The sequence below is a fragment of the Centrocercus urophasianus genome, unplaced genomic scaffold (assembly GCF_019232065.1).
Source record: "Centrocercus urophasianus isolate 14NV4802_14NV808 unplaced genomic scaffold, USGS_Curo_1.0 seq_41, whole genome shotgun sequence".
NCBI classification, from domain to species: domain Eukaryota; kingdom Metazoa; phylum Chordata; class Aves; order Galliformes; family Phasianidae; genus Centrocercus; species Centrocercus urophasianus.
Genome location: NW_024884989.1, coordinates 3,265,429 through 3,292,911, shown reverse-complemented (window position 1 = coordinate 3,292,911; position 27,483 = coordinate 3,265,429). Strand labels below are relative to the sequence as shown.

At 42.4% G+C, this 27,483-nt stretch overlaps 1 protein-coding gene across 1 annotated transcript in view; it reads left to right on the top strand.

The window, feature by feature from the left end:
- The first annotated feature begins 7,383 nt into the window (after nt 1-7,383).
- Nucleotides 7,384-27,483, top strand: part of FOXK2 (forkhead box K2) — a 41,561-nt gene continuing 21,461 nt past the window's right edge. The window contains exon 1 of the mRNA XM_042833279.1: nt 7,384-7,732. Coding sequence (XP_042689213.1) covers nt 7,392-7,732 — 341 coding nt within the window. The 5' untranslated portion in view covers nt 7,384-7,391. The remainder of the gene's footprint in view (nt 7,733-27,483) is intronic.

The following is a 27,483-nucleotide window of genomic DNA, read 5'->3' as shown; positions in this document are numbered from 1 at the left end:
CAGCACTGACCAACCACAAGAAAATGAGAACAGTCTGCAGTGTAGGACTTGTGTAGCAGATTTATTTACAGGCATGTTCTAAAATTAATACTCTCAAGGGGAGATGTGTTTTGAAAAAGTACTTTGAATTAGATAAATCGATGATGATGTGTGAAAGCTGACTGATTTCAATTCTAAGTTTGTGCCCTTGAGAGAGAGGAAAATAAGCATACTTGAGCTGCAACCTACTAACATGTCAAATTTATTTCTCCTGCTTGGGGTTCCTGTTAGAATTTTTCTTTTTTCCAGCATATTTAGGTGTTATGGTTGCCCTGTTACCATCTTGTGTTTTCAGTAATAAACCGCAAAGGTTTTATATTCGGCAGCTTTCAGGCTGTATAAACAGCTTCATGCTGTGTACACACTACGCTATGAAGTTGATGCATGTTTCAGTTTTTCCCTCCATTTCTATAGTCTAACCTCAAAAAAGTTGTAAATATCGATACTTGATATTATGTATTATGTTAGCATTCCATGGCCTCTCTTGAGAAAGCTTTTTTCTCCTCCTAATTTGTGGAGAAACGTTCTTGACACGTCTTCCCTGATGCATCTTTGCATTTTACTCAGTTATCAAATAAGTAAACCAACTGTACAATGAAGAGAATTGTTTCATGTTCTCCTTCTGCTCAGTTCTGTCCAAACAGGCAGTTCCTCTTGGCCGTGTCCGCTTTGCAAAGTGCTGTATAATAAATGTCACACAGGAACTCGGGTGAGAAACTTCAGATCCCATTCATAAAGGGTGTTGTTTATTTGCTCATTTGAATATTGCCTGTGCGTAGTTCCTTTTCTAAGAATGAAATGCAAAGAGAGCAGCGTCATCTCATGTTAACCACAGACAAATTCAATTAGCAAAATAAACAGGTAGAGTAGTTGAACTATGGGAGAGAATTTTATTCCTCTCTCTGTTGGAAGTCTGTCAGTAATGGCTGGTCACACGTTGCTTCTCTAATCCTCATCAGAGTTCTGAAGGCTAAGAGTTCATTTTCTGAGTTTCGTTTTCTCCTGTTCTTGGTATGCCAGTGCCTGTGTGTTGGTGTTCACAATATCTAAAGGAGGAAACTGTTCTCCTCGTATTTTGTTCTGGTTTTCCCTGAGGGATTAACCTTTGGAGCAGTTATGATGTGTGACCCAGGTGAGAATACAGAAGTGACATCTTTTCTCCTCAACATTCTTGATTATTTCTAATAGATATAAATTGGCTTGTGTTGTTGTCTTTTTTTTTTTTTTTTTTTTGTTTTTTTTTTCAGACAGCCCTTCTTGTTAGAGTTTGTATGTACCTAGTAATGGGATAAAAATAGGCTATTTTGAGGTTTTCAGGCTTTGGCTACATGATTAAAAATAATAATGTTGAATACTGTATACAGATATGAAAAATATTGCAGTTATCCTATTTTTTATATAGTATCTATTAATCATATGGTTTTGAACTTAGGTCGTAAGCCAATTTTCTACCATATAAGAATCTTACTAATGTCTGTTAATGAAACATGAGATTTTTCTTACCACTTTTGCCTTGTTATTTTGTCCCTTCACTACTGAAAGCGGTTGCAATTTCTTAACCTTTTTGCAAGAGTGTTTCTGTGGCTAATCACTCAAACACTGTTCTTGGAATCTCCAGTTCTGTAGTTATCCTTTGGGACTGGTTAAATACTTCAGAAAAGGCAGAAATGGAGGACAATATGTCTGTTTTTCACTGTTCTTTTGTTCGTGGCTTTCTGTTGGCTTGGAAAATAGCACTTTTTTTTAATATCAGAACAGAAAACTGATTTTGATTAAAAATCTTCATTTCTCTTCTGAAATGACAGATCTAAACAAGAATACTCTATTATAAAAAGATTTTAAAGTATATTTATTACTGATGCTAATCACACTTGGTGTTGGTTTTAATTTGCCTTTGGCTGTTTCGTATCGGTTATTCACATTTCTGTAGTTCTTCACTGATTTTGACTATTGTAAATCATTTTATCACTTGGTTTCTCCATCTCAGACTCTCCACTCCTACTTCCTTGGCTGTTTTTCTGCCATCCTGACTACGACTTGTGTTGCTGTTTTGGTAGGGCTTGTATCTGCCATGTATTACAGGGGTACCATGGCAGTTTCCACCTTCAGATGCCAAAAACATCTGTTCCAAATAAGCTGAACCTTGGCAGCCTGATCTGCTTCATTAATTTACAATACCGTATCATAAAGCTATGTGACATGAGAGGAAGGATGGCTGGAAGGAAACAGAAGAAAAGTTCAGTTTGAAGCAAAGGAAGGGTAAAAATTCTATTGCTGTGGTGAATGGACCAGTGTGTTCTCATGGTGCAGTTTCTCGATTAGAGAAGTGACAGCCTATCTTTAAGTTTTCATGGCAAGTTATGGCATTTTATTCGAATACCTGCAGCTGTGTCTGCATAGCAAATGCTCAGTAGAGTCTGAACTGTTAGTGGGGAAAAAAAAAAAAAAAAAAAACCCACAGCGTTTTAGACAGTAATGCTTCAGGTCTGACGTATCCTGACAGCACAAATGGAGTCGGGTGTGTTGTAGGATCCCACAGCGAAGTACACGAAAGCAGTGAGAGTTCTGCATTCCCAGTTACCATGCAGCTGCTGCTGCGGCTTTTGCAAAGCCCTGTTGTGGTGTCGGTTCTCAGAGCTTCCGCTTTGTGAATAATTATCCTCCGAGGGCGGAGGGGATGCTTTCAATTTAGAGCGTGTGTCTGAATTTTTGGCGTCTGCCGTTACTGACGCGAGGCGGTAGGGATCGCTTCCCAGCAGCTCCGGGAGTCGACTTCTCGCTTCCCAAACCCGCCCGACTGTGATGGTCTCGCCTCAAAAAACTGCTTTTAGAAACCGAGAAAACGCGCCTTAGCGTCAGTTGTCAACAGGATGCTGCGGAGCGTGCCGTAATCCTGTCAGCAAAGCTCGCCCCGCCCCTCAGCTCCCCTCGGCCGCGTTTCCCTCACGGGACGCTGGGGCGGGGCGCACCGCCCACGGCCTCGCAGTGTTTACAAACACGCGTCAGTCAGCCCCGAGCGGCTCCGCCATCATCCGCTGGGCGCGGAGCAGGCTGGGTAGAAAAGCGGGAGCGCGGGACGGCCGGCGAGAGGGGCGTCTCTACAGGTGGAGCGCGGTGGCGCAGCCCGGGTTTGGCTGTCGCGGGGGTCCATGGCACGGTGTCGAGTCGGGGTTTGTGATCGCTCCGCCACTCCGCCTCCAAAAAACTGCCCGTGAAAGCAGGAGGGACGATTACCCAGCTGTTAGAATCGCGGCGTCGTTTAAGATGCAAAAGGACCTCAGGATCAGACGCTTCTACCACTATTACGCTTTCCAGTTCTTCTGTTATTAAATTATGAGATCTGAAAGACTCCTGGAGGGAAAAAAGAAAGCCTATAAAAATAACTGTTCTGAAATAAAATATATTCTCCTATTAATTTTTAAGGCAAGAATTGACCATATTTGACCAGGGAGCTTCGCACCGTCCTGTCATTCGGTATTTAACACTTTCCCTCGACAAAAAATTGTATATGTGAGAAAATGTCTAAAGCCTGAGTCTCCTTATAGCTTTACTGATCAACACAGGAGTTCTGTGTGGTCGTCAGGGTCGCTCAGAAACGTGGCTGTGTATGGCAGCCGCACTGAGGCTGTGTTGGAGGAATTTTTTACTGCTTACAGTGGTGTTCTCGCCTAGGAAAAGGAAAACACTGTGCTTGGCAGATGCTGAGGAAGGAGGTATCGGCGTTTGAAGTTTTCTTTATTCAGTTGAACAGGTTTTGATAAGTGCGTATCTTGTTAAAAGTGCAAGTGAATGCTACCGAAAAGTGGCTTTGCAAATTAACTTTGTAGGGTTGTGTTTAACAGAACTCAAATCTCGCTGGAAGCTTGTGACACTCGCTGTAATAAAAAGATTATGAATAGCCTCTAATGGCCTTTAAAAGCTGTTTAATGCTGGTTGTGTCAAAGCAAGCAATTAAGGTCATTTAATCTACTTGATTATTCATCAAGTTGCTCTAGTGGTATTCCATGTGAATCAGTGAAAATGTGCGCCTTGAAGGCTGCCTCAGCACTCTGTAGCCCTCAGTGCAGAGCACACGTAATAGAAAAGCTGAGGAAGTAAACCCTTTGGTTACAGGACAGTTTAGTAGCCCCAGGCATACGCAGACTGTGTGTGGACACTTCTGTGTTGATACAACACGGGCTTCAAGAAAAAAGAATGCAGAAAGTAGTCATTTGAAGCAAGTTTGATCATGAAAATTTTATTAATGGGTTCATTTAGTGCTTACATATTTCTGTTAAACCCCAGATTGTTGTGAGGCCAGAGAATGAGGTAAGTAAGGTTTGCGGATTCTCAGTTTCTGTGGTGCAAATGTGATTCTGTCTGATTTGGTGTCAGCTGGGTAACGTGGCCACTTAGCACAAAGGGCCCAGAGTGGAGAAGTGCAGATAGCTGTGAGACCTTGCTTTGCTCCAGTGGTAGTGTCAGCAACTCAGCACCTCAGCAGACTATGTTTTGGTTGGTAAGCTGGAGTCCTAGTTCTGTTCTGAATAGTCAGGGAACCTGTAAGGCAGATCCTCAAAATCAACAGGGGAAAAAATGGTGGAACAGTATGTTTGTGCTATGCAGCTCCAACATGAGGACCAGGTTAGGTTGAGCAGTGGGATTCACTGGAACATAAAGGCCCTGAACAGCCCAGAACTGCGTATGGTATGAATGGTTCTACTGCTCTGCTTCCTGCTTTATACGGCACAAAATAGAACAAGTGGGCAGGTTGGAATGACCTATGAGGGCCATTGTGCATGGTCACAGAGAGAATGACTAAATCTGCACCAATTTAGGAACACATTGGCAGAAATATCTCAGCAAGATCTTAAAGTGAGTTTTACTTCTGACAATTGAATTTGTTGTTTACTCTGCAGCACTGGTAATACCAAAGTAAACAGCTTTCTGTTGGTGTTATAGAGTGCTGTACTGACCGTTGGATACCTGAAAAGCGCTTTCAGAGCGCATTATAAAACTATTTCTTGTTATGTTTCATTGGCTGTGTTCTCAACACTGTTCTGTTATGAAAAGAACTATATCAGCTTTACGAATTTAGTATCAGATGTTAATAAGAAATTAATACAAATTAAAAAGTAGCTGCTATTCGCAAAGCAGCATTAATGCTTTAGCAAACTGAGTAACTGCAGGGTGGTAGCAAGTGCTGCTGGCCCAATGGGAATGCACCTGGCTGCTATCCCAGTGTACCTGTTTTCTCTCTGGGGGTGTGCAGTCGGTGATGTTTAGCAGGCATACCCCCCTGGATCCCTAACCAATTGTTAGCAGAGCAGGCACAACATTGCTGTAGTTACACTAGAGCCAATTGATTTAAAAAAGAAAAAAAAAAAAGTAAAAAAAAAAAAAAAGTTGAGAATCTGGGAGTCATAACTGGCTCTCTGATGCTCCACATTTTCTGTGCCAAACATATGCTGGTATAGAAGAAAGTCTGATTCTAAATAACAAAGTGTGGGCAAGATTTAAATGAAGTTTTCCATAAAGGAAACCAAATCTCTCAATGTTGCTATGTTTTACTGCGACTGATGTCTCAGTGCAGTCAGACAAAGGCACTTAAGCAGCGTGTTACTGTATTGTAGCTGCTTATAATGAGTGCTGATTGAATCCTAAGAGGGGTTCCTGAAGTTTGGCTGGACTTTGCAGGTAGCATGCACAGTGTGCTGTTCCAAAGCATGCGTGTAAGATCATTGCAGTTAACAATCTGTTGGCTCAAATGTGCAAAAATAGGAGTTTGTGTTTCAAATATAGTACTGGATGTTTGTTATTGAGTTGATTGGTTTTGAGTATAAAAATGTTTTCAGTAATTATTTCCAGTGCCCACAGAGCACGCTTGTACCACTGAAAGAAACATTTGTATGTCCTTTGAATTAATAAATGATGGTGAACTCCATAAATGTTTAAAGAAAAAATGAAAAGAGAACAGAGACAAACACATCTTAAGCAACTGCTTGGAAATACCGTGAGGCTATCTGAGCCATTACAGCGAAGTGTTTGTGTACGTTTGTTTATAGGCATAATTTGTAGCACCTTATTTCACCGTGTATAAGCAGAAGTCCTGTCATTTACTTCTCAATTCTGACAGTACCTGGTCTTTGTAACAGAGGTGCAAACATTTTGAGAGGGTCTTCATCAGGTAAATGGCTCACAATGCAGACACTACATTTGAGTACACTTAATGTCTTCTGTTTGCTAATCTGTAGTATTTTAAAGTGAAAGCTGCCCATGTGGATTCTTGATCATTTTTTCCCACTTCTCCCTGTGCTGTGCTGTGACCCTCAGGGAGGAATGTAACATACTGTTACAACAAGCGGTGTCTAATTCTGTTTTGTCGTGTCAGATCGCTTGCTCTTTCGTGCCCTACTTCTTAGGAGGAACTAGGACTGGCAGGTGTACTCACAAATACACCGACATGCCTGAAACTTTTAGAGCACGGAGCTTGCACTGTGTGGATGTTAGAAATTGTTGAAGATTTGGCATTACCTTTCTTTTAAGCTAATGTTTACAACCTTCCAGATATGTTTGGTTTATCAAACCTTTTCTAACCCCCCCTTTCGGTGATATTCTTCAAACAGTCTCAATCACGGCCTTCCAAGCGCTGACCCACCCTGCAGCAATGTTTGGGTACTTGCGGTTATTTATTGTCGTTATTACCGGTGTTCTGCCGTTTCTGGAAGTAACGCCAGCGGACGGCACGCGCCCCGGCTGCCGACTGGAAAACCCATCGGCTCACTCCGGGAGCTCTGCGGGCGGGGCAGCGGCCGCGCTGCGAGACCCGGCACGGGCACCGCCCCACGCGAAGAGCCGAGGAGAGCGGGCGGCGGCATCCGGGCCCAGGGCAGGTGCCGGAACCGCGGGGGCTTCACCGGCCGCCCGGGGCGGGCGGGGGCCGCGGGGAGGAGACGAGGGTCGGGCGAACCCGCCGCGCCGAGAGAGCGCGCTCCGCTCCGCCGCGCTCCACTCCCGGCCAGGGGCTCGGGGCCGCGTTCCCCCGGCGCGGCGGACGAGGGTCGCTCCGCTCCCGGCGCGCGGATCTGCTCCGCGTTTTCCGGGCCTTTCCCGTCCTCTCCGCGCCCGACACTCGAACGTGCTGCGCGGCGCCGGCCGCGGCGCCTCTCGCCATTGGCCGCTCCGCCATAGCCCCATGGGCGTGCGGGCCCCGCATTGGCCCGGCGCCGCCGTCCGTCAGCGAGCGGCGGAGTGCGTCAGGTTGGGTTGAGCGGCGGCCCCTTCCCTGCCTGCGTCTGGCGGCGGCTGCGGCTGCGGGGCCGGTGCGGGCGGAGGGGCGCGGCGGAGGGCGGCCCCGCTCCTCGCTCGCTAAGATGGCGGCGGCGGCGGCGGCCGTGGCGCGGCTGGAGGGCCGGGAGTTCGAGTACCTGATGAAGAAGCGCTCGGTGACCATCGGCCGCAACTCGTCGCAGGGCTCGGTGGACGTGAGCATGGGCCACTCCAGCTTCATCTCCCGGCGCCACCTGGAGATCTTCACCGCCGCGCCCCCGCCGCCGCCACCGGCCGGAGCGGACGGGCCGCCGCCTCCCGCTCAGGGGGACCCCGCGGCCGCCGGCGGGGGCGACTTCTACCTGCGCTGCCTCGGCAAGAACGGCGTCTTCGTGGACGGCGTGTTCCAGAGGCGGGGGGCGCCGCCGCTGCAGCTGCCCCGAGTGTGAGTACGGTGGCGGCCGGGCCCGCCCCGCTCTCCCCCGTCGCCCCGGGGCCCGCCGGGCCCGCCCGCCCGCGCCTTCCCGAGCTTCGCGGGGTGGTGCCGCCCGATTGTGCGTGCCGCTGGCCGGCACGCGGTCGCCGTGACGGGCGCGGAGCCGTGCCCGAGGCCTCCTTCCCCGCCGCCCCTTCTCCCGCTCCGCCCTCGGACGTGCCCTTCCCGCTGGGCCCGCATCCCGCGCACCCGCCGCCCGTTCCGTGCCCCCGGCGGTGCGGCGGCGCGGCCCCCCCCCGGACCCTGCCGTGCCGCGTCTGGCACACGGCGGTGTCTGCTGGGAGACGGGAGCAAATCGGGCTGCGGCAGCGCTCGGAGGTATTGTAATTAGCAAACAGAATTGGATACACCCTTGAGTATTGTTTACGTGCTTCAAAGGAAACCGGTCGAGTGGTCGTCCGCATATCTGGGATTTTTGAATGTGAGATCGGTAGATCTTGTGACGCCCTTCGTGCTTTTACTGAACGTTGAGGGCTTGTTTTGTGTGTGGGATCCTGATTTTTGTGGCAGTTTCTCTTTGCCTGATTGTGACATTGATTTTTTTTTTTTTTAATGACTGCACTGAATCTTCCACATGAGATGCTTTCACTGTCCTGGCGCTTTCTGTTCCCTTATGTGTCAATAAATGCATCAGGAGGTTTTAAGTGGTAATACATTCCTATACCATTAGCAAATATTAACTGTCTTGACAAAATATTTTCCTAGAGGACTCTGTGAGGCCTACCTACTCCGCTGGAGAGTTTATTGGGCTGTAAATAAGTAATCCTTGTTTTGAGGAGTCTCACATAGGAAAAGTGAAAGTGTTTTGGTTGGGAGTAGTTTTAGTTAGCTCAACTAAGAGATACCCACAAGGTTACAAGTGTGCTACCTTGACAGAAGGCATGCTGTCAGTGTCAGCTCTTACCATACCTTGCAAGTTTTTAAACTTCTCTTAGCACTTTGATGGTGTATATTTTCCACTTTGACGTCTTGGTGTTCGTTTCCACAGCTGGTTTCTCGGTAAAAAATCAAATTCTTACCTTTTTGCTTTCTAGGAAATGCTTCTTCTGAAAGGCTTTAACAGTGCCAGTCTGTGTGGAGTTGTATAATCGCAAACACACTTGGATGACTTGTTTGACCTTTAACTGTAACTTCTATTTTTGTTTTCTGCTTTTTAATGTTAATAGTCGTTTGCCATGTGGTTAATTGATATTTTGATCTAAGGCATTTGAGAGGTACAATTTAAATGCTTCTTTTTATAAAAGGTTTGGTATTTAATACACTCATTGCAGGCAAGTCCTTGTGAGTTATGTATGTTCATTGCAAGCAGCCTGGAACTAGCTTGAGAATTTTAGTCAGGAGCACGCAGTTAAATGCTTAATTCCTTAAGGAAAAAGTACAGCTGCTTCGTGCTGTCCATGCAATTATTGACTCGTAATTTTATCTTTTTTTCTTTCAGTGTTGTCACTTTATACAGAGAAAATGAACACGATGAAAACTTTTGTGCAGTTAATTTCTTATTTGTCATGGATATACGTAGGTGGTGCTTAAAGAAACTACATCTGCTTGAAACGTACTGTGTTCAGTGATTACACCATTTCTTAGACTGCACGTTTGTAGCTTTCTGTTTCGAGATCTGTAAGCTGTTTAAAGTAGTTATCTCCTGGTTACAAAATGTAGGTGTGATCTTTCTGTAAATAATGGGTGGCTTACCTTCAGTGCTGGCTGGAAACAATGGAGCAGTGTGTGTGCTGAATGAAGTAGGATTTCTTTGGTCAACAGGCTTAGGGATGAATTTTACCTTGAAGGGCTTGGGATCAAATGCTCACCTACTGCTTTTTCAGAAATATAAAATAGTTTATCAAAGTCATAGCAGAGTGGTACAGAGAAATTGTAGTTTCATATTTTCAAAGTTCTGTTTTTTTGTTGTTTAGTTTTTTAGCATAGGAGTCTCCAGGCAAATTCAAAGCAGACATCTGCTTATAGCAAATCATTACTGTGAACTACTGATGACTAATATTGTTTGTAGCCCTGTTCTTGATTTTCATTTAGATTTAAGTGCTCAAACTGAAGATCATCTCCTGGATTTTAAGGCTTAAACTTAGTTACAGTGTAATGCAAACGTTAACTAACAGCTGAAGGTGGCTGGAAAGAAAGCAGTTTGAGTGCGAGTTGAAGATTGATGATTGCTATCCTCAGCTCAAGTAATCACTGGATCTATTTTTGTTGTTGTTTACTTCTGCTGTGCTGCCAGTAGTATGCTTTGCCTATGACTGCACGATCATTTGATTTTTTTCTAATGGCAAATGAGGTTAAAAAAAAAGGGCCTGTTCTTTGTGTTTGTTTTGAAGTGATCTTGGAGACTAAGAATGAAGAGTCGTCTTCTGTCACTAATAAATAGGTGACTCCAAGCGAAATGCTGTTTCAGACTTGAGCTGTCTTTATTTAATTGTCCCTAGTAATTGCACGTCATTTGGGTTTCCTTGGCCGCCTTTGATTTCAGCACAAGGTGTAAACTTGATTTAATCTAATAGTGTTATTGAACTTCCTGATTTTGGATGGGAAAAACAGAAATACAGCTTTGTGGTCTCCTGCAAACCACACATTTTGAAGTTCTGGGGAAATTAAGTTTTCAGAGTCTACTTATATATATTATAATAAAGACATTTTTCTTTCTAAAAATATAAATCCCATAAACAGAGAATTGCTGTACATTAAGATAGCTATTTTGGTCGCTATTTTTGGTGCTTCCCTGGAAACATCACTGTCAGTGCAAATGTTTAAGTTTCCACACAGGAGGGTAGCATCAGTGGGAAGTGTGTTTTTGTTTTTCTAATTCTTGACAGTCTGACACACGTCCTTGTCTATATACAAACCAGCTGTAATCTCATGTGATGAATAAAATGGAGGCTAGGGTAAAAAAAAAAACAAGTTTTTTTTTTGTTCGTGTCCATTAGGAAGCTCTGTGGTCAAGGTCACGGTGCACCAAGGCATGGGATAGAACAAGTCCTATAACCTCATCTAAATGCATACAAACCCAGGCAAGTCAGTTGATCTTTTTACAACTGCCTTCAAGATCCATGGATTATCTCTGCTGCCGTTTATGAAGTCCGTGTTTTTAATTGGTTTCCCTCGATTCTTTTCAAGTTTCCCCTGACTTCAGTGGGGGCGTTGTTGAGAGGTATTGCTAGGTAAATAATAACATCGATACTTGACTTTTGAGGTAATTGGTTTGAAAAATACCTTATGTGCTGGGCACAGCAGCTGTTGGTGACAGCGCTTTTATATACAGCTTTTGGAGAGGCAGGGTTCCAGACAGATGTAACAGCACAGCTGGAGAAAAACAGACTGACTTTTGAGTACAGCTTAGCTATGAAAAAGGTTGGTTGTCTGTGTGCTGCTCACCCCCTGCCCATTTTTTCCACCCCTTCGTGTTGCAGTCAGTAGTTTGTGTGTATGTTGTTCATTGGCATTGGAAATTAGAAAGGTCCTGACATAGTAAGCTCGTGTCTTCCAAGAGACAGTTTGTTCGTTTGGGAAAAAAACACATATTTTATATATTAATGATTACTTTTGGATGTGATTTTGTGGAAGTGGATTTGGGAATCGTAACCAAGGCGCCATTAATGAGAGAACAGCTTTCCAAGTTGGAGCAGAGATGCGTGCAGCCTGTTACTGTCCTGAAGAGCAGTCAGGAGCCAGTGCTTGGGGAGCAGTGCAGGAAGGGACAGAGGCACGTGGCTGTGCTTCCTCTACTTATTCTTCTGGATCCCAGTCGGTTCAAAACCACGTGTCACAGAATCACAGAATGGCCCAGGTTGGAAGGGGCCTCAAGGCTCGTGAATCTCCAACCCCCTGCCGTATGCAGGGCCACCAACCTCCACATTTAATGCCAGCCCAGGCTGCCCAGTGCCCCATCCAGTCTGACCTTGAACAACTCCAGGAATGGATGGGGCATCCACAGCCTCTCTGGGCAGCTGTTCCAGCACCTCACCACTCTCTTAGGAAAGAACTTCCCCCTGACATCCAACCTCAATCTTCCCTCCCTCAACTTAAAACCATTTTCCGTTGTCCTGCTGTTATCTAGCCTTTCAAAGAGTTGATTCCCCTCCTGTCTGTAGGCTCCCTTTAGGTACTGCAGGCTGCAATGAGGTCACCCCGCAGCCTTCTCTTCTCCAGGCTGAACAAGCCCAGCTCCCTCAGCCTGTCCTGGTAGGGGAGGTGCTCCAGCACCCTGATCATCCTAGTGGCCCTCCTCTGGACCCTCTTCAACAGCTCCCTGTCTTTCTTGTACTGGGGGCTCCAGACCTGGACACAGTACTGCAGATGGGGCCTCACAAGAGCAGAGCAGAGTAATGTAATCTTTGTGTTGTTCTTTTAAATGAATTGGCAATGTATTTTTGCATCTCTGTAAACTTGTATCCACATCATCCTTTTGCAGTGAGTTCCTCACCTTGGAGCCAGTGATGGGGGGGGAAAAGTACCTTCTTTCCTGAGCTTTTTGAATTTTACTCCCAGTGATTTCATTTGCTACAACTTGATTTAGCTCCTCTATAATCAGAGACAGTAAAAAATTGTCCCATTCTGTCATTCATTTTATAAAGTTCTTTGTATTTGCTAAATATAGGAGCTTTTAGAGTAAACCATGTAGAGTGTGTCTCACTTCAGCTTATCATCTGTTGACTAATAAGTAGTAGGTTTCTACTGGCGGAAGCCAGTAGATTGTGAATAAAGATCAAGTATATTCACTAAGTAAACTCTTTGGGAAAATTTATCGCGTTCAACATTACTCAGGCAGGAAATACTGCAGCAGATCGTAGAGAACCTCTAAATAAATGAGTGCACTTCTTTTTTTAGTTGCTTAAATTCCATGCAGAGATGTCATTGCTGTATGCATTGTGGTCGCATGCGTGCTCGGTGAGCGTTTCACTCTGGAAACAGCTCAGGTTTGGATTAATGGTCGAGGAATGGATTGTAACATCTTAAGCAGTGTTAGCAGCTGATATGGGAAGAATGTTCTTTGCTTTGCTTGCTGGGTTGGTTTTTTTTTTGCTTTTGAGCCTGACGTGCGTTGTAAAGATTTGCTTTATGTTTATAAGCATTAGATGCTTAGGAAATCAAACACAATACATATATTTTTTGTTTTCCTAAGGAACAGAGTTCCAACAATGGATTAATTACTTCAGGCTGGATTGGCACCTGCTTTTTCACTTTTTTGATAACACGATAAATACAGCTGCTTGTAAGGAAGACAGCTGGCCAAATGGAGACATTATGATTGATTTGTGTTTAGAGGAATATGATGGAGTTCCATACTGGTATTAAAACTATGAATTACTTACAAGTTATCTCAAAGCAAAGAATAAAGAAGTATTGAACTTGGCTGCGACTTACAAATCGGACTCCAGAAATGTTATGTACTTTATGAAGCAGACACTGTGACCCATGCGTAATGAATAATAATGTAAACTGAACATATTCCTGGGTATTTTGTGGCTACTTTAAAGCAAGATTCTCACTGTAGCCTTACCTTGAAGAGCAATATAGGAGGCAGAAGGTAGAACATGTTCTGCTTCAAATAAAAAAAGCTGAATGTGAAGTTTCTGTAATCTGTAACAGTTGTTTCTCTTTTTTTCTTTCACATTCCCATCTGAACTGGCCATGACGGATGAGTGAGATGGTTTTTTGCTCCTGAAACAATACTACAAATTACCAGACACCAGTCAGGTAGCTGAGGGAAAGCTGAGCTTTAGATCTGGATTAATTGGTGATTGCTTTGCCTTTTTTATTGCTCTGACTGATGTGTGGGATCGAGTAAGGACATCTTCTACAGTGTTATTGGTCTTACACGTATTCATGTGCATGGAGTTATCTATAGGAGTACAAGCATGTTCTCTGTGTGGTTATGTGAAATAGTAGAAACCACGAAATGGTCTTAGAAATTGGTGGCTTCTCTGTTTTTCTGTTCCAGTTCTGTAACAGAAGCATGATTAGTGAGTGTTGTTTTGGTGTAAAGGTGCAGATGAAGTATTTAAACTGTTTGTTTTATGAATCTGTTGTTGAAAGTGAGTTTTGATTTCCTTACCTTCAATTATAGTAGTAAGGCAAGAGATACGGAAATGCAATCATTCTTTCCTGTGTACTAATTAAATGCATATACAGTACTGATCATCAGTTGAGAAACGCACAAGTTTTGAGGAAGGAGAGACAGCTTTGTATCAGGTGGGTATCAGGAATACAAGTTAATGTTCCACCCTCGCTTTTCAAAATGAATGTGTATGATTAATTTGCTTATAATGAGGAAATGACATTGTCATATAAATATTCGTCCTTCAAGAACATACATGTGTTTTAGAGAATGATTCTGCTGAGGAGGAATTCTGCTTTATTCCCATTTAAAGCCTATGTAATTCTCATGCACAGAGCAAACAATTTATTTTCACGGTCATTCTTAAACTATTAAAAATAAGGTGATGGTGCATCTGATCTTCTGTATTTTCACTAAGTGCAGCAGTGCCCTTAAGATCTCAAGCCCCATTACTCTGTGTAAAATTACCTATAACTGGACAAAAATCAAATGTGGTTTCAAAGGAGGTCGCCTATTTGTCTTGTAGCAGTGTAAGGCCATCCATGGCAGAGTATAATGTGTTTTCACAACATACTTGATTGTAGTAATAAACTGTCTTCTGTGGGAGTTCAGACTGAAATATTAGGAAGGTGGTGGTTATATCTTCTGTCTTGTTTATTTTCATGATAAAAAGTTGATGTGTAGTGACATTTGTTTTCTGCGACTTCCTGCCTTTAAGGAATTTTTTGACCTAGATAAAGCAGTTGGAGGGGAGGAACTGTATTTATCGTACAGCTATTCCGCGTTGGAAGGCTAGAAAACAAAAATTACATTCTTCAGCTGATATTTCATTGATATTGTTGTATCACTGAAGAGAGCTGGAGTTGCAGTATTACAGAATCATAGAATGGCCTGGGTTGAAAAGGACCACAGTAATCATCTGGTTCCAACCCCCTGCTGTGTGTGTGCAGGGTCACCATCCAGCAGACCAGGCTGCCCAGAGCCACATCCAGCCTGGCCGTGAATGCCTCCAGCGATGGAGTGATACGTAATGTTTTCCAGGAGTTAAGAACATCCATGAGCAATTGCAGTGTGCGCTTCTTTGCATTTGTTTGTGTGGTTGTGCTGCACATATTGACTGTGCTGCTCTGCTGTTCTCACCAGTACTGCTTGTCGTTAACTTGTGCAAAGAGGTGTCTTCACGTATGATGTAGATCTGAGTATTTGTGGAAGTAAAATCTTCAACATTCAGAATGCCTTAATATGTATACAAGCACATCACCTTCTTGTTTGTCCGTGTGTAGCAAACAAAATGGAAAAGGTGAGCAGATTGGCAAATAGTTGTGTCCGTGCTACACTGTAAGAATTCCTGTTGGCTTCAGCATGACAGCTCCAGCTCAGGTGGGTGAGGGTGCATGTGCAATGAACCAGAGTTGTAACTTTAGAAAAAGAAAAAAGAGGAAGAGCAAAAAAACCAAACAAACAGATGTCATTATCAAAGCTTTGTGAAGCAAAACAGAATTAGTATAAAGTTGAATGGAATTAATTTTCGTTCAGTGTTAATTTAAGATTTTACATTAAGGATTATGAAGGGGACCTGCAGCAAAACCCCTGCTGGAAACAGATGATTTCAGCATCAAATAAGATTGCTGAGTGCCTTGTTCATTTCAGTTGTGAGTATCTCCAGGGACGAAATGTTTTGTGTAACTGCTGCCTCACTTACTAATGAGTTTCCAGAAGCAGAATTTGGGGAGTACACAGGTTGGTAAGCGTTGTAAACTGCTGGATTACTATTTGATGTTTCTACTTCATACTTTCTTTGGAGATCTGAGGAAAAATCAACAGCAGATAAATATGTACAGATGGTACTGATGTTTGTAAATCACAAATAATGAGGACAAAAAAAAAAAAAGGATTTGGTCAATCCACTCAAAAAAGAAAAAGCAAAGGGTTCAAAGGGTTTGCAGGCCAGATCTTCAGGGTGGGAAACTGATAAAAGAGTTGGTAGGCTGCTTTGGAAGTAGTAACTGAAGACAAATTGTTAGATATGTAAGATGAGATGCAGTGTGTCAAAGCAGAGTGATGTGGTGACTGTGTAGAAATAGAGGAACTGGGTTGGAGAGCAGTGAGTGATGCTGGAACTTCGTATGGTTCTGGAATAAAAATTTGTATTGAAGAATATTTGGGAAACTGCAACGTTTTAGGGAGCTAACTGCTGAAAGGAATTGAAGGCTGGAAGAAATAACAAACAGGGAGGAGTGTGAGGAGTTCAGTATGTTTGTCTTATCCAAAAGGAGCACAAGATGCTGCAGTACATACAATTTCATGGGGAGGAATTAGATGACTGAAAGGTTTGCTAATGGACCAAGCACAGGATGAAACTCCAGAGGCCATAAACTAAGGTGTCAAGGTTTGAACTCAGCACATATTTTTAGCAGTGTTGGAAGGCAGCTTAGAGGAATGGTTGCATCTTCATTACACCCCCCTCTTCTGATAAGAACCTTTTTGGAAAAGCTGCTTTAGACAAACAAGAAAACAAAAAGATCCAGAACCAAAACTGACCTTGCTGTAATCAGACCTGGTTATCAGGTGCGCTGTAGGTATGGCTGGATGCAATTCGATGGCGTGGGGCTATGGGAGGTACAAGGGAATCTTCATAGCTGTTCAGTCACTACTTCTGCAAATCCTTTTCTAACAGTCTTCCATACTTTGAAAAATTGTTTTAACATGAAGTCCGTGCTTGATTTATTTGTTTAAATTAAACTTCCTTCTAAAGCATCTGATACCTAGCTGGGCATTTGTTTACGCTTGCTAGCAGAATTCTTGCATGCAAATGATTTTTATGCTTTTGTTTATTATCATCTGAGTCTTCATGTTGGATTACAACTACGGTAGTTTGAAAGGTAGTTTAATACCCAGTGATTCTCTGCAGAGTTTTCCTAAAGTCTTGGAGCTGATGGGGTGTAAGCGTCTTAATTTTATGTTGGTAAGTCAGGTTAGTGAGTACTGGACAAAGTGGTTGCACCTCCTGTTGACATTAAATTCAGTATTTCAGATCACTTAAAGCTCGTCTCTAAAGTGTAGTTTTGGTGCAGAGCTGATATGAATGAAGTAACATGTTGACAGAAGTTTCTTTTCAATTCTGATTTTTACAGATGTTGCCATAAGGCAGCAGTAATTTGTTTAACCATTTCCTGCTTTTTGGAACTTCTGCAGTGGGGACAGCACATATCCCCATCTGCAGCACGAGAGTCTTTGTGCTACTTTGAACTTCAGTTTACCATTAGGTAAACTGTTTCTTAAATTGCATTTTCAAAATTACTTGTGTGTGCATGTTTGTCTAAAAAGCGAAACAAAAAAACCATCCCAACCCAGCTCATTTGATTTTAAAAAAAAAAAAAAAAAAAAAAAAAAAAGATGGATTTTTTGGAAAACAGTGACAAATTAAAAAACCACACGGGGGAAAAAAAAATAATTTTGGTTTCAATTAAAAAAACAGTGTCTTAAAAAAAAAAAAAAAAGTGCACCTGAAATATTAGTGTCTACTGTGGGCCTCGGTGCACAGGATGCTGCTGTACCATGCCTATGGTAGAAGTTTGATTTATGAAGGTACAAACACACAATTACCTGTTTTGTTTTTAAGGCTGATAATTAATTTAAGGACTCCAAAGGCTTGCACCTGGCTTGTGACTTAAATGAATACAGCATAAACCTCCACACATGGGAAAGTGTGACATTTTACATTGTGCTGTGAGGATATTTGTGGTATTCTAGTCAGAATATAATTTGGGTGGATAAGACATATAGTGATAAGTTTTACTCCTTAACTTAGTTAAGTAGATGGGCACATTGATTACAATGTAAGGGTGGTAAGCACGCATGGAAGGTGGTTGGAAAATAAGAATGATGGAGGCTGTCTCTTAAGGAAAAGAATTTCCCTCTTTAGGAAGCTTTACCGGTGTTTCTAGGCAGATGAGGAAGAGTAGTGTAGCACTGGGGGAGACAGGGATGAAAAAGTGTAAAGCTTCGACAAGAGAGGGCTGAATGTAGTCATGCAGAGCTCTGTGTGAGGGGGATTTCAAATTTGGTCCATAACAAATATTATTTAGGCAAAAAATAATGTGCAAGTGGTAAAGAGGATGATTATAGCATCATGAAACGTATGGTTTATAAAAATGGAAGAGAAGTTGAATACTGCAGGGGAAGGATGAGGTTATTAGGCCAATGTGATCTGCTCTGAGACGTGGACAGGATCTTCGTGGGGTTTGGAGTTGTTACGCGGGAGAACTGGAAGAGTTTGCAGGAAGGCCTGAAAAAAGATTGGACAGAGTTGAAGATTGCCTGAGGTTTCAGCTCTGAGAGGTAGTATTTTTTTTATCATGAGAGATGTGGGGCTCTGGCATTGATATTTGGGTTGGCTGCTGTGATTCAGAGGAATCTAGGGTGACACTTTTTAGAAAGACAGGCTGTGCTTTCACGAGCATCTGAGCTGACCCGTTTCACTTGCTGAAAGGAGCATGGAAATGGAAGGTCTCTCTTACTGCAGTGCTCCCAGCTGCAGGATGTGCTAGCCTTAGAACTCACCAGATCTTCCATGAGCTACTGATGTCTGCTTTTTTGGTGATTTTGTCTTGCATTGAAGTAGCTGATGGAAAGGTCTGACAAGCAGTGGAGCTGGCATGCAGTGTGTGGTCGGCTTGCACAGACTTCTGGCAGCGGTCAGCTTGCCGTGCCTTGTGGAATCATCCATTAAGGAATTGCTGTCTTAAGGGCCATTTATGCTTTTGAAATCAAAGTGGAAAGGAAAAGCCAAAGCAGTGTAAGAGAAGATGAAGGAAACTCTTGTGAGAAACTGTTTTAAGTCAAAAATTGAAAAGTGAATCTTAAGTTGACTGGATGCTGGACTGGCTCAGTTGTTAGTGCTTTGGCTAATACGTGCTTTCCAGCCCTTTTTCACTCTCTGCATAAATGTGCATACATGGAGAAAAGCACTAGAGAAAAATGGGCATGAGCTCCTTGGCTGTGGATCATTTCACATCAGAGGCCAGCATCCTCATTCCATGCATTTAAAATCATCGTGTCTCTGCAGTATTCATTGGGCTTGGGTGCTGACAAAAATGAGGAGTGAATTACATACATGATCATCAGTCAGAATTCTGTTTATAGCTTGCACAGATCTAAGCGTTGAATAACATTGAGCAAAGTCAGGTTAAAGGAAGCAAGTGACTTCCTTAGATGGTGTGAATGTTGGGGGTGTGGCAGTTGGGCTCAGCTAAGTTTACTAGTAGGTAATTGAGCTGCCTTACGCAGCCCTTGGTTGACTCCCTTATTTTGGGGTGGTCACCAGCTGAGGTCCTTTCTAGTGCATGTGGTGAGAGGATGCTCTTTTGTAGGCTATTAGGAGGTTAATAGCTTCATCTACACTTCCATTTTACAAGATATATTTACTTCCTTAGGGTCTGCAAGCCAGGCAGTGAACTGTTCTGCTGTTCTAATGATAGGAAAACATTGCTTTGAAGAGTTTGCAATCAGTTCTTAAGTAACTTTATTAAAATGACTAGATTGGGTAATAGGATTCTCCCAGAATGAAGAAATTCATCCTGGTACAGTCCAACTTCCAGCAATACTATCAGAAGTTGGAGCACAGCCTTTTTCCTGACAGCATGTTTGTAGCTGCATTACCGAGCTCAAGGTACATCCTTAGGATAAGGTGGTTCCCCTTTGCTATGAATATGAGTGCCAAAATGAATGCAGCAGTGAATTCTGAGTTCAGGGTGGGCTCCACAGTTTGTGGTTGATGATGGTATTATTCATGTAGCTTTCTAGATATTGATAATTGCTACAAATGTTTTTGGAGCTGGGAACCACAGTGAGTATGTCAGTTGAAATGTTCAGATGGCTGGCACATTTAGCAACACAGGAAAGAGATGCAATAGGTAAAAACCACAGTAGAATTTTCAGTTGTTTATCCCTTTGAATTGAAACTCAAGCCTTTGTTTTTAAATGTTTTCCTTGTATTGGTCTGCCCATAAAGCTGAGAAATGCAACTAGTCTGTTTTATCAGCACATTCCAGAGCTGTCTAACAGTGCTCGAATGCCTTGTGAGCTCTAGCAAGACAAAATAACCTACAGTAAGCACTACAAAGATGTGTAATAATTTTTTGCTTGTTTCATCACTTCGTTCTTGACTAGCTGCATCCCTCATCTTTTTTTTTCCTCTCTCCTGAAGGACTGCTGGCCTCTGAGGAGTGCTGTTGCACGAGCAGAATATGCACAGTGACTGTGGAAATTCTAGTGAGTGGGTAAGCAGAGGAGTGGGGTGAGATGAAACAGTGGGCAGCAAGCTGACAACAGAACAGGCTTTTCTGGAAGTATTTCATTTCTAACATATATTATTTGGGAGGATGGTTGGACTAGATGATCTTGCAGGTTGTTTCTAACCTTGTCTGTGATTTTATGATTCTATGATTTGCTTGAAAATCCATTTCAGTTTAAATCTGAGATTTTTGTGAGTAAACTTTCTTCATTGTAAGTCAGATTTTACCATAACTGTTAGATATTTTTTCTAACCTGATTTTAGTAGCTCTTGTGATTGCAGTCTCTTTCTGTGGGTTTAAGTGTTGTTTGTTCCTGATCTGTTATCCTTTGCTGTACATTAGGATGTAGGTAATTGTACCTGTTTCAGAGAGAAAAATTTGGCAGTTATTAAACGTTCAAGAACACTTCTGAAGATGAAATGGGAAAAGTCATTTACAGTGGGGAGATTTCAGATCCTCCCACCTGTCTTGGTGTTTAAAGGTGTGAGTTAAATCTTGATTATAAATTCTTTTCAGAATTTTAAATTTCCTCCGTGATTTTTGGCCTGTTATGAATAGCTTTTACTGTCTGCTGCAGTGCAGGCAGCCAGAGCAATCATCTGCAAGCACACCCTAGTACACAAATGTTTACTTTTCTGTCAGTAGTGAAATAACCCTGCTTGTTTTATGGCGTGGTTATTCTGAGGTTGGAAATCTGTCAAGCTTGGAGGAGATCACTAACCCCAGCCTGCTGCTTAGCTATAAATAAGTTTGTTCTGCTGTGGGCTAGTAAGTACCCAAGATTCTTATGGGAGATTATTAGCTATTATCTAAGGTTATAACCAACATGTGTGTTTATAAGTCTTTAAAAAAAAAAAAAAGGAGCAAAACAGCATGCAGAGGACATTGAATAACAGAAATACGACTGTAATTCAGCCATCAGTTGGAAAGATTAAATAAATGTATTTTTTGTAATTTGAGTTTAGTGAGCTGAAGTTCTCTTAGTCGTTTGTGTGTGCATGTTTGTAATAGCTGTGATGTAGCTGAGAGGTGGGCCATAAAAAGTAATTCAGCTTCATCTGAGAAAGTTAAAAACATGGTTATGTGGAGTATAAAACAACCACAGCTATAGGGCAGTGTGAGTTTGACTGCATGGAGAAGTAACAGGATAGGGGAAAGGGAGAAGAGACTGAGTTTCTAAGGAATCACATTTGGTGCTTTGATCAGAAATGTTTGTTTTAAGAATTAGGCTTTTCTAGTTTCTGAAATTAAAAGAAGACTCCAGTTACAGAAATAAATGTGGGAGATGGCAATGTAGCAGCGTGTGCCAGAGGAGCTTTCAGGAGAGATGACAACTTGATAAGGCAAGGGATGTGCGTTTGATTGTCATTGCAGCTGCTCCAGTTCCAAGTCCCTTGCATTGACATGGCTCCAACAGTTTGTCTGCCTTATCTCCAAGGTAAACTGTTCTCAGCATATTTGTTTGTTTCCTTTTTGAAAGAACACTTGATGTTAATGGAGGAAGATGATTTTCTTGCTCTTAAATTTCTTATCGTGAAGGTCTGAGTAGTTTAGGGTTAATTACTTTCAGACAGATCTAGGGAAGCTGCAGGGGCTGGGTGTGTGTTGCAGTGATGTTGCATTACAGCTTGGAGATCCCTGGGCTCTGATGAAGGAAATGCTGGCTGCTGTGGATGTGTTACACTAGTGCAATTTTGCCCTGCTTACGACTGTTTTGTCTTTGTGGTAGCTGCTTGTTCGAGCTTTTCCCAAGGGTTTTAGAGAAGAGAATATATCTGAGTGCCTTATGCATTTGGTTCATGAATTGTTGACTGGGAACATTCTGTCCGTGTCCGATACAGGGGGGGCAAGAGGTTGGGCTGCTGACTTTCTTCACTGAGTGAAGGAGACTTTCAGTAGCAGAGGTCTGTAGGTAGTTGTGGTGGTTCACACCATCTCTAAGTCATTAGAATAACCCTCTTAAAGGTGTTCTAAATGGAGACAGGATTTGACTTGTGCAGGCAATGATTTAATACAAAAATACAAAGGAAAGAGAAATAGCTCTAGGGGACTTAAAGTTCAAGTACTACAGGATGGATATGTAAAAGGAAGTAAATAGATCTAATCATAGCCACTGGTTTGAATGCAGAAAGGGTTGATGCAGTCAGGAATTAGCATACAGTAGTGAGGTGATGATCCCTTCTTAAAATAGCTCTGTGTCAGCACCAGGAACACCTTTATTGTTACAACTTTCACAGAAATGGAAATGATTGCAGAGCAGGGAGCCAAGGCTGACTGTTGCAGAAATCAGTTATTTGAAGTTGTGTGTTTGAACTCTGGCAGAATTCTTTTTATTCTTGGTTTTTGTGTTCTGTTTTGATTTTTTTTTTTTCCCACTCGCTCTGTGACAGGGTCTTGAAACTACAGCATTGCATATAGTTGTCATCTGGGCAGTGGACTGCATCGTGTTAGGAACTGCTGTGTTTGAGGCAGTGAACGCATAGAGAAATCACACAACATCAAAGGATGGTGCTGTTCTGAAGTTCGAGTGCACGCGCGTGCAATCTGTACTTGGATCTGAGCAGGAAGTTGTATCTAAAAATCACAGATACTACAATGACTGCTTTATATAATGCTACATAAACCCAGCCTGCTGGTTTTAAAGTTGCTTCACACTGCCACTAGTTATATTGAGTATAAGCTCTTCAAACGAGTTAGTGCCAAGCAAAGCATTGTTTGAAGTATGGAGAGGTAACTTGCGAGCCAAAATTAGCATGTATTCGTTTTAGGTGGTGTGTGTTTCATCAGGGCTGCCCAGATCATGTCATCCCTGAAGGCAGCACAGTTCAAATGTAAATATTTAAGCTATTACCACATGGAACATGCCGGTGAATGGTGCCAATAACATACGCCGAACATATGACCAGCACATGCCCTCTCTTCAGTGTGTTCCATGAACTGTTTAGGTTGTGTTATAAGCTGTTTATTCTTGAGAGGTTTTTTTTACCCTGTCCTCAGCCTTAAGCATGGAGCTTTTTTTGTTTCTTTTTTCTTTCCTGCAGTTGCTATTGGTTCTTTATTTCCAAAACTTGCTGCTATGGACATCCTGGCCATCACCACTGTTTTGTGTCAGTTCTTTCAGGACGCAATCCTTGGTGTCTTCTGTGCTAGTGCTATCAAAACCACAGATATCAGTCTGATTATTTTCAGCTTAAAATTGAGAGATAAAATATCCTTATGCTATTGGGACTTGGTTTGTAGTAATTATTTAGCTTCAACACCTGTTCTTTGTGTAAATTATTTACCATAATGTTTAATATTTGTTAAATGGAAATCTTTTCCCCCTCATCACTTGTCATTGTTCTTTAGGTAAACAGTGCTAAGGCCTGATCTGATATTTAAAGCCATTTTTGATGAGAGCTCGGATTCACAGACTACTTTAGTTGCATGGGTCTGGTCCAAGCCATGTGAGTGAGTGCTGACCCAAGCTGCAGCCTGGGGAGTGTTGGTGAGAAACAGTACACAGAACTTAAACGTACATGTAAAAGCGTTGCATCCTTGCAGTGCATTTTGTGAGATTTTTGGGAATGCAACCTCTCTGATTAGACATAAAAGTTCATGGGGAAAGATCTGCTCACAGGGGGCATCGGTCACTTGAGAAGAGGAAAAAAGAAAGCAAATGATGTTCAGTGTGGACACTGCAGATGGACAGGAAAAGCAATGGAGATGTGCTTGTACTATAGTTGGTAGTTTCCAAAGCGTTGGTATGACTGATGATCCTCATTTTGCACTTCAGTGCAGAAATAACTTCAGACAGGTATTTGATTACTGGCTTCTGCTGGTCTCTTTTTAAGCTTTGTGTTCTGCTTTTTTCTCAGCATCTCCAGCTGTGCATTGCTGGGACTGCTGCAGGATCTTCTGCACTGGTTCAAGTGCAAACATAAATCAGTCACAATTTTAATAGCATGAAAACTAGTCATGATCAAGAGTGAGGAAATCTTGATTACTGCTAAGCCTTAGGGAAAGGACAGCAGAAACGAAGAGTCCTTTTTCCCCCAGTATTTTTCAGTATTCAAGGTTTCTTTTGCTTTATTTTATTTGATTTTTTTTTAATGTCTACAGATACTGCGTTTTTTCCTGTTGTTGTTTGATAATGGGAAAAAAAAGTCTTCTAATAAATACAGAAGAAATGAAATCTTGTATAACTTACGTACTGAAGAAACTGAAGATTTTAACTATAAATTTTAATTACAGTGTGTAGCTTTATTGTCAGACTCTTGTGGCGTTCATCCTAGTGAAAGGAAAACCCCCTTAGCTGTGTTTCAGAGGACATACTATGTGTGCATAACTTGCTGTGTGCGTATGTTGGTGTTTGCCATGTAGACTTCACAGCTACTTCCTTTTTTGTTTCTTAATCAGATACTCGTGTGCAGCAACCTCCAACTGCAATAGCTCAGACTTATTTAGGTAAATAATCCCTGTTTAAAGTTGTGAGCTTGTCACCTGATTCTTCCTCTTCAAGTAGTTGTAGGAGAAGGAAGAATTAGAATGAAGGGATGATCCAGTGGTTTCAGCAAGGGTAGGGTGCTGGGGAAAAGCATGTTCTGTTCCCAGCTCTGCTACACGCTTGCCAAAATGACTTGGCCAACTCACAAATCTGTTTAATCTGTTTTTGAAGAATGATACAATGCTTCGTGGGCGGAGACAGAGGGGATGATGAAATTTCAGTGCTCTTTTTCTAGCACTTATTATCAGGAGCTGTGCCTCTCCTTTTCAGATTGACTCCATGCATTTTGAAATGGCTTGCTTCATGTCTGCTGTGCAAACACCACGATTCTTTCCCTCTCCTGGTTCCCTGCCTTCCCTGGCTGTTTTGTAGCGTTTCCTTACGTAGGCAATCCTGGTGACAGTGGTACCATCCCTGAACTTGGGTGTGCCATAGGGCTATGGAGAATACTGGATCTAATGTGATAATGTTAATTTCTGTGTAGTGCTCCATGGTTTTGTAATGAAAAGTATTACAGAAATGAAGAGCAATGTGTTTATTCAGTTGTGACTGAAACCTTGAAAGTAGTGTATATGGGAACATAGAAATCATTATTTCTTTTACTAAAAGATTGTGTAATTATTACCACTCCAGCAACTTGTATTCCTGCTCTAGTTTCTAGGTCATGTATGTTTTTGTAGCAGTAGCAACACTGCTATGACAAGTGCTTAAGTGAAATAATCCATAGTGTTAACAGTGTCTACAGTCCAAATACTGACATTGTTGATGATGCTAAAAGGTCCCAAGCAAATGTATCTTCAGTTCTGTTGAAAAACAAAATCATGGAGCATGCACCATGCTAACCAAGTTCTGTACTTCCCTTTATGACCAGTGGTTACTGGGGGTTTATTTTTTGCTATCAGACAGTCGAAGTTTGAACTTCTCAAAGAGCATGGTTGAAACAATTTCGTAATAAAATGTTGTGGTCTCGTGTAGTAAGTACAGTACAGCTTTCACATGAAGCTGCTGTGGCAGACTTCTTTACCTTTGAAGAAAAATCAGACTGTGAGCTCAGCTGAATTTACTAAAATGTCAGAAAGCTTGCAGGTTTTGGCTAGGGTCATTTTCCACTGGATTAATAGCTTACCTGCAGATAGCAGCGAGCACCCAGCAAGAGGAGGAGTTGTGCCTGGAGAAAAGCTGGTGCAAGGCAGGCAAGAGCTTTCCTGTGTGACAGTGCTGAGCTGCTGCACTGCTGAATGCCATGAATCCATCTCCTGAGATAAGTGCTTATTCATGAGAGCCTGGTTTGTGCTTCTGCTCTGCCAGTCTTGGCCTGTGTTTTTCATTACTGGATGTTGTTGGGAGGTGGTTTATTTTTGCTCAACTGCACGTGTGTGTCTATCTGTCTGTCTACACTTAGTCCTCCTTTATATTCAGTGAATGATAGACATCCCTGGGCCTGATTTCTCCAAACAATTTCAGATTTCTCCCTTCTGTGGGATGTGCACCATTAAGTGTTGGTTCCTTTTCATTTGCTGTAAGTCACTAGCACACCTCCAGGTTTTCATTTGGAGAAAATAACCCCTTCACATTTGGGTGTTTTACACTTTCATTCTCTGTGCTGTGTGCTGCTTATCAGAACAGTGGCAGTAGTTAACATATGTTCTGACACAGATTTTTGCTTAGCGTGTTCTTTTTATTCCTGGACAGATTTCCACTTGTGTGACTGTCTGGCTCCTTAAATCACGACTGTTATTCTTACTGGATGTTATCCTTCTGCACTTTCTCGCTGCCCCTTAAAGCATCCCACGGTTTGAGAACTTGGCATGATCTTAAAGGAGTAGCTGAGGAGAAATGCTTCTTGAAGAATATTTTCCAAAAGCAATCTGCTTGTTGTAGCTCAAATAGTTTCATTGCTTTGTGATCTTCAGGCTCTTTTGGAGTCTTGATTTGTTCTGGAGTGCCTACACAAGTGATTAGGGAAAGTGTGTGTATGCAGTTCATGCAAACAACATTTCTAAAGGGTCTGTGCCTTCACGGGCAGAGTTTTAGGAATTGCAAATAAAAGTAGAATTGAAAGCTGGTTTGAGCAAACATTGTGCGAAGTGCAGATGGCTCAGAACTGATCTCAGAATGCAATATAACATATTGATTTCCAATGAGATAACCAGCCTGCCAGCATCACCAAAAGGAACGGAGAGAGGGACGGCTCTCAGACGTCTTCACATGGCTGTGAGGTGTAATTAATGCCTGTAGCTTTTGAGAGGAGCCTAAAAAAAATTCTGTTCTTTGCCCAAGCTGGCAGATTTAAGGAGGAGATTAAACAGCACTGTGTACTCAGAACTGCAGTTGGTAGGAAGCAGTTTTTGTCACTTTTTCAATGGCTTGAGTTAGTCATGGATTTCTAGGTGAAATAAAGGACTGTTCTGCTCTTGGAAGCAGAGCTCTATCTTGAAAAGCCCATCTAAAACAAACTTTGCTTAGTGGATTCAGGAAGTCCTTTCTGTGCAGAGTTGCCTCTTGAGCAGCTTTTCTTTTGGTCAGAGTTCTGGCATCATTCTGCAGTATGCAAGGCAGCTCTCTGATGAGGTAATAAATGAAGTCTTTTGTTGCTACAGTAACAAATGTCTGAGTCATGAGTGCTTTATTTATGATTATGCTTACGTCAAAACACATCAGAACAGCACTTGCTCACTGTACTTTCCCTTAATGTTTTAATTGTAAAGAATGGTAAAATGCCCAGTGCTCGATGTGGAGCTTTCAGCAGCTTTGTCTGGTCTGCTGATAGTTTGTATTTAGCAACAAACAACATTATTATAACTTCAGTGTTTCCCTGTGAACTTTAGCATGCCCAGAAGTAGCCAGAGCT